This window comes from Oncorhynchus kisutch, linkage group LG18 (assembly GCF_002021735.2).
Source record: "Oncorhynchus kisutch isolate 150728-3 linkage group LG18, Okis_V2, whole genome shotgun sequence".
In the NCBI taxonomy this organism is placed as follows: domain Eukaryota; kingdom Metazoa; phylum Chordata; class Actinopteri; order Salmoniformes; family Salmonidae; genus Oncorhynchus; species Oncorhynchus kisutch.
The window spans coordinates 62136671-62144342 of NC_034191.2; the positions used below are offsets into that span (position 1 = coordinate 62136671).

Consider the following 7672-nt stretch of genomic DNA (forward strand, 5'->3'; position numbering starts at 1 on the left):
TATGATTGTATGTTTGCTTATGTGTAACTCTGTGTTGTTGTTTTTGCCATACTGCTTTGCTTTATCTTGGCCAGGTCACAGTTGTACATGAGAACTTGTTCTCAACTGGTATACCTGGTTAAATAAAGGTGAAATTAAAAAAATACAAAGAAAATAAATTGTTTTCCCTCTTGATAGCTAGCTCAACAGTTGCTTAAAAACGATGACAGAAACAACAACGCTTTGGGGAGTATTTGCACAATGATTCCCAGAATGCATTATATTATCTTAACATGGTATTGAAACTATTGAATAATATGATTCATTTAGCAAATTAATTTGATTTATTGTCATCAATACACTAAAATATCACCCTGGCTTATGTAGTGGCAAAAAAAAGAACATTTTGTTGGTGAAACCATTAGTTGGATCATTTATCATATAGCATAGCTTAAAGCAAGCTTCTTTTCTACTCGTAAACTTAATAGTCCAGTGTCAGCAATTAATGCTTAGGCATGGTGGTGTGGTATTCAAATTGTATAATGTGCCCACGGCTCTGCAGATCTGGACCTGTACCGAGGGACCTGGTGTGACTGCACCAGCTGAAGCTTCGCCACTGACTGCTGCTGATAATGAATTAATACTAACTTAATGGCAGAGTGAGAGAGAGGTTAATGGTCAAAACTTGGTAGCCTATGTAAGCTGTGCTAGCTGGGGCTGGATAGTCTTTTGAACGATCCTTGGCCATTGTGTACACAGATAGTGCGCGAAACCACTCACTCCATGTCTTGTCTGTCAGTAAAGCCATCAAGGCAGCTAGCTAATTAACTCACGTTACTTGTTGGTGGCCCTTATTGTAACTAACCTATCGAAAGCTAGCTAGCTGGAGCAATGGTCATGTAACGTCAGATAGTCACATAGCTTTTACTTTGAAACCGATAGAACACGTAACCTGTTGCAGCTGCTCCTCTACACGCCCACACTGTCTCTGCTCATTAATTCAATCTTTTGGGCGACAGAAAAAGGAATTAATGCAGTCGAAATTATTATCCGTCTTCGTTGTTTAAGGACGGATATTGATTAAAGAAACCGTGCACGGATCAATCCAATCGGATTACTGTTTTTACACTTACCTGTTGGAATATAAAATGATAAGAATGGAAAGGAAAATGTTTTTTTTTACGAAATTGTGTACTGTACTCATCTTTACAAACTGTGTTTCAGGTGAGGCAAATGGGCTATTAAAATATAGCCTACAATCCTAAAAGCTATACACTAGACAAATAGTGTGGATAAATAAAATACTTATGCACATAGGCTTACTGCATTATTTAAAAGCCATAATGTCCATATCTTTTGTTGATAACTTCTTGGGACTGCTTGGGACCAGCCTGATTTACAGTACAGGCAATGCACCCTGTGACCCTCTCATGAAAAGGCACACTGTACCTAATTATGTTTCACCCATTGTCAATGTCTAACATTACATGTAGTTAAACTGATCTTGCTCTTTTTGTAGGGGACTATCCCAAGGCACAGAACGTTTCTTGGTTGTCTATCAACTTCAAAACACTGCTTTTGTGGGATCCTGAACCCACCAACTATTCATACACCGTTGAATATTCAATGTAAGTAAATCATTCACATACTGATTTCTGGTTTATGCATTTACAGGAAGAGAGAACAATTTCAATCATTCCATGGAATAGTGTGTTTATCGGGCACTTCAATCATTATTGAATGGTTGGTTAAAAAAGGTCAGTTGCCGACGTATCAAGTTATTACCAAATGCTGCATTACTGCCTTATACGATTCATGAAATGAAACATCTCCATGAAATATTAAAAAGTTGTTGCCTATAATCACATTATCATGGGAGGTCTGCACTAACCTATTCCCAGTCTTAGTCTCTGACCCCGAAGAGTCAGGGTCAGGACTGATGCGATCAGACTACACTGATCACATGCTAAAAGAGTTTTCAGAAATGCATGCATCTTATACACAGAAAAAGTCAATGATGTACATTTAACTTTGAAAGTTTCAAATGTACACAATTTTCAGTGAACATATGATCCCCACTGTACTGGTCTTAAAATAACACTTTTGAAAGCGGTAAAGATTTAACTCTGTTTCCGTGTTCCCTTTTTACTCTTGAATTGTTCAAAGAAACTCGATTGTAGTGTTAGCATAGCTCTACTGTAGAGTAATACGCAACACCTACAGTGTAAAACATAACACTTGATTCAGAGTAAACTGGACTCACTTTGCTTAGTGCTGACGCTGTTACACTTTCTCAGTGTAAGAAGTTAAAACCTTTAGTGTTACAGTAAATCATTTTTGGTGTTGTTTTAACACTGGATGGTGTAAAGCCTAATTTGCAGTAGTGTTAGGAAACTCCTGGTTAAAAGGCCTCATCAGGCCTGCAAATCACATTATGCTGGCTTGTAAAGTGATATGGAAATCCTGTTGCTATCCAGCCAGTTAGGTATCCAAGTTAGATGTTTTTATTCACCAGGAACCTGCATTCTTAATTAATTGACATGGTTAGTAAACTTAATTTTAAAAAACAGTACTTAAACCATTTAAATTTGAACAACTATTTCCTTAATGGGTGCTATAAATCTTACTAACTGATTGGATTAGTTTAAAAAAAATGTGTTCTATATCTTGGTGTAGCATAAGATTAATTAATCAATCAATCAATCAATGTTGGCAACATGCAAAAACACAGATATGAAAAACAATCCTAAAAAAACATGCTGGGAAATGTGAAAATAACAGGTGTGGTTTTGATGGGACTGTTTTAATGTCAACATTGTAAAACAATACCTCTGTTTATTAACACCAACACTTGGGGTTCTTTTACACCACTGAGTGTTATTTTACACCACTTTAACTCCTGAATGAACACTAGAAATGTTACTGAAAAATCAACACCGGCCAATTTTCTGTGTACCGTCGAATAGATCAAGGGGGTTTGGAGCTGAAAATAGAAAAAATACAACAAAAAAATGATGAAGTACAATGTGTGTGATATGTGGTGCAAAGAGCTCAATACTATGATTCAAGTCAAAGATTCATATTTGGTACTTTTCTTATTGTTGAACTAAGATTCCAATACAGACCCAATGAATGACCTAAATGCAACAAAAAAAACATGTTTGAAGATAATGATAATCCTTTGACTGAAACCTACTATTATGTCTATTTCAGTATTGGCCAGAACAGAGAGAAGAACGCTAACAGTATCAGAACGATGTTGTGACTATATCATAAATATCTTCTTTATTTCAGAATCGGTCAGAACAGAAAGAAGAACCAACACTGTATCAGGACTATGGAGACAGAGTGTGACCTGTCCAACTCTCTGGTGGACCTGAAGGCCATATACTCCGCTGATGTCCTCTCAAAACCCCTACTTGGTGTGAACTCTGACCTCATAGAGTTCCCCCACACAACCTCGGAGAGGTTCAGCCCTTACAATGACAGTAGGTACCCCAGCCATACAATGACACATTCTTTGCATGCCCTGATACATGGCTGTTGACACCTGCGGTGCCATAGGAATCAACAGCCATGTATCAGGGCACATTTTCTGCATGCCAGTGAAGAAATGTTGGTTCTTCTATAAATCATCGGGAGAAAGAAGAGTGTGCGCCAGGTGTGACAAGCAGCTTGTCAACCTCTCATGGTATTTCCCTTCCAGCGCTTATAGGCAGACCTGAGTTCAAGATCGAGGTGAGCAAAGACAAGAGGAAGATCACCCTGCATGTAGAAGACCCTCCCATAGCCCTGTTCAATGAGCAGAACCAACGGAGAACCATCCGGGATGTCTTCGCTGATGAACTGCAGTACAAAGTCACCTTTGGAAAAGCAACAAGCACTGGCAAGGTAAGCTTAAAGGGGAGGGTAATAAAAATGGCAGCCCTACACTAGATATTTAAATTTCCTAAAAGTACTCTAGGGCCTGGGGTCGAACCAAATGAGACAGACGTTCATCAATGATGTATGCTCCTTAAAGGTTCAAGCTAAGGAATATAATTATGATGAACAAAAAGATAAACACAACATGTAAAGTGTTGGTCCCATGTTTGATGAGCTGAAATAAAAGATCTCTGAAATGTTCCATATGCAAAAAAGCTTATTTCTCTCAATTGTTTTGCGCACATTTCTTTACATCCTTGTTAGTGAGCATTCTCCTTTGCCAAGATAACCCATCCACCTGAAAGGAGTGGCATATCAAGAAGCTGATTAAACAGCATGATCATTACACTTGTGCATATTGTGCTGGGAACAATGAAAGGCCACTCTACAATGTGCAGTTTGTACCATTATGTCTCAAGTCTTTGTGTGCATTTAGTTGGCATGCTGACTGCAGGAATGTCCACCAGAGCTGTTGCCAGAGCTGTTTTAGAGAATTTGTCGGTACGTCCAACCGGCCTCACAACCACACACCACGTGTAACCACACCAGTCCAGGATCTCCACATCCGGCTTTTTCACCTGTGGGATGGTCTGAGACGAACCACCCGGAATGCTGATGAAACTGTGGGTTTGAACAACCGAAGAATTTCTGCACAAACTGTCAAAAACTGTCTCAAGGGAGCTCATCTGCGTGCTCGTCGTCCTCACCAGAGTCTTGACCTGACTGCAGTTTGGCGTTGTAACCAACTTCAGTGGGCAAATGCTCACCTTCGATTATCCCGGTTTCAACTGTACTGGGCAGATAGCAGACACCGTGTATGGCGTCGTGTGGACGAGCGGTTTGCTGATATCAACATTGTGAACAGAGTGCCCCATGGTGGCGGTGGAGTTATGGTATGGGCAGGCATAAGCTACGGACAACAAACACAATTGCATTTTATTGATGGCAATTTGAATGCACAGAGATACCGTGACTAAATCCTGAGGCCCATTGTCATGCCATTCATCCACCGCCATCCCCTCACGTTTCAGGATGATATTGCACGGCCCTATGTTGCAAGGAGCTGTACACAATTCCTGGAAGCTGAAAATGTCCCAGTGTTTCCATGCCCTGCATTCTCACCAGCCATGTCACCCATTGAGCATGTTTGGGATGCTCTGGATTGACGTGTACGACAGCATGTTCCAGTTCCCGCCAATATCCTCCAACTTCGCACATTGAAGAGGAGTGGGACAACAGGCCACAATCAACAGCCTGATCAACTCTATGCAAAGGAGATGTGTCGTGCTGCATGAGGCAAATGATTGTCACACCAGATACTGACTGGTTTTCTGATCCATGCCCCTACCTTTTTTTTTATGTATCTGTGACCAACAGATTCATATCTGTATTCCCAGTCATTCCCATTAGGGCCTAATGAATTTATTTCAATTGACTGATTTCCTTAATTGAACTGTAACTCAGTAAAACCTTTGAAATTGTTGCAAGTTGTGTTTATATTTTTGTTCAGTGTAAATTAAATGCACTAAGTGGATGATTAGCAAGCTTACTTCTGATTATATTGCATGGGAAATCTCTCTGTGTGTCTTATGCATATTTGATATTTTTATGATAGTAAAACAGTAATGAACAAGTTATACAAAATGAAATATATCAGAAGACATGCCTTCTTTATGTAATTCTCCCTCTAGAAAACAAAGATCTCTGCAAGCAGTGAGATAGAGCTAGAAGAGGGGGATATAGATCCTGGGGTGAGTTACTGCTTCAACGTCCAGGCCTACATCCCCTCCCGCAGCACAGACAATCAGCTGGGAGAGCTCAGTCAAAGACAGTGCTCACCGGGCGACGATAAGTCCGTCTTTGAAGGTAAGGATACTAACAATGCCAAGGTTGTGGGTTCAAGTCCCACAGGGATCACATACACATACTAAAAATGTATGCTCTCATTGTCTCTGTACTGCAAGTGGCTTTGGATTAAAGCATCTGCTAAGTGGTATACGTATATATTATCGGGATAAATAGTACTTCTGAGGTGTACTGTAGCAGGCTTGGTGTCTTTTATTTCCCAGTATACATTTCTGGCTCATGGGTCAGCCATTATCTTTTTGACAAGTTGTGTTCATTAAGGAAATCTGGCCCTGTTTTAATATATTCTGTAACTCGATAATTCATGTTGGCCATTATATATTTAAGGGAGTTCAGATATGCATCTGTGGTACTGAGGATATTGAATCCTTAGCCACTTAGCTAATGCCAAGTCCTAGTATTACAAATGTAGAATCATTCATGTGCATCTTACTCGCTGTGAGGAATGATGAGAAGAGGGTTAGAGGTGCTGATCATATCTCCTAGTGGGCCATTCGGGATGGGAATGCGAAGGATAAAATAAGCAAATTAATTACTAATGTTTAGACTGAATGTGAAATGCAACACTGGAGAAGTCCCTGTGTGTGTGTGTGTGTGTGTGTGTGTGTGTGTGTGTGTGTGTGTGTGTGTGTGTGTGTGTGTGTGTGTGTGTGTGTGTGTGTGTGTGTGCGTGCATGTGTGTGCGTGTGAATCATTGTCCAGTCCAATAATGGTCGACAACCCTGTTTCTTCTCCAGAGTATGGGATCGGAGTGATCGTTGGGTTCATCCCAGCTGCTTGGGGGGCCCTAAGCGAGATTCGGTTGTGGGGGGGCTCCAACCTCGCGGCAAAACATTTTAGTGGAGACGATGGAGAGAAGCCTTAGGTTAATTTCCTACAATTCTACACATTTTGCCATGGGCCATATAGAAAATATATTGATGCTTTAAAGGTTTGAGGGCTCCGTATATAGGTTATATGTTTAAGCTAAATTGTTTTGCGTGAGTATTGTCTGGACATCTTTAATATATGAATAACAAACAGTTAGATGACAGAACATGATGTAAAATAATCAAAGCAAAATGAAACACAACTGTGGAATGTGGTACTAATATGGTACTCTGTTTGATTGTGATGGCATGTTCATAATAAAGTCTTGTCATTCATTTGTGGTAATGTGTTTTTCTTTGATTTGAGACACTGTTGAAGAGTGGGGGAAGGTTACGCAAATTGAGTGTTATCACAGTAGACATCAGTCTTATGTAGTTCCTGCAAAAAGGGTCTAACTAGCAGCACCTACAGGTCATTCAACTGACATTAGTGTCACACATTCATTTTTTTAAATGAAAAAACAACAACATATAATTAAAAATTTCAAAACATTATCCATTTACAATTCTGTGAAAATCTTATGCACAAATTTTTTGGGGGGAGTCCAAGGAAATGGAATGAGGAGATGTTTTCAGTTTTGTAAATGGATTAAAGATACAGTATAGTAACAGTCAGCATATTAGGCCTGCAGTAGTTCATTGTTGACTATCTCGTGATGCCTGCATTTATTTGAATGCATTCCAAATATTCCAAAGTATACTTTAATATACAAAAAAATCTAATAATATATCTGGAGAATACTATAAATATAATATCATTACACTTCAACACACTTATTACAAGTCTACTTTTATGTTCATTGTTTATTCAGTGTTTTAGTATACTATAATATGCTATCCTCACACTTCAATACACTTATTAAAGTGTACAATAAATTCATTGTTTTTCAGTCTATGTATACTATATGTTCACTATCATTAAACTTAAACACACTCATTAAATCTGTACAATTTCAAACGCTTTAAGAGGAATTTACCTTTCAGCATGATAATAATCTTCAACACAAGGCCAAATCTACACCAAGCGGAAACAC

General features: G+C 39.2%; 1 protein-coding gene across 1 annotated transcript; it reads left to right on the forward strand.

Moving 5' to 3' along the window:
• Positions 1 to 769: 769 nt before the first annotated feature.
• On the forward strand, positions 770 to 6914 carry LOC109909971 (tissue factor-like). The gene is made up of 6 exons (XM_020509081.2): positions 770 to 1203; positions 1499 to 1607; positions 3274 to 3467; positions 3686 to 3870; positions 5595 to 5769; positions 6507 to 6914. Exons 1-6 carry the CDS (start codon positions 1128 to 1130, stop codon positions 6632 to 6634), a joined length of 867 nt encoding a protein of 288 aa, XP_020364670.2. The 5' UTR covers positions 770 to 1127; the 3' UTR covers positions 6635 to 6914.
• Positions 6915 to 7672: the final 758 nt, after the last annotated feature.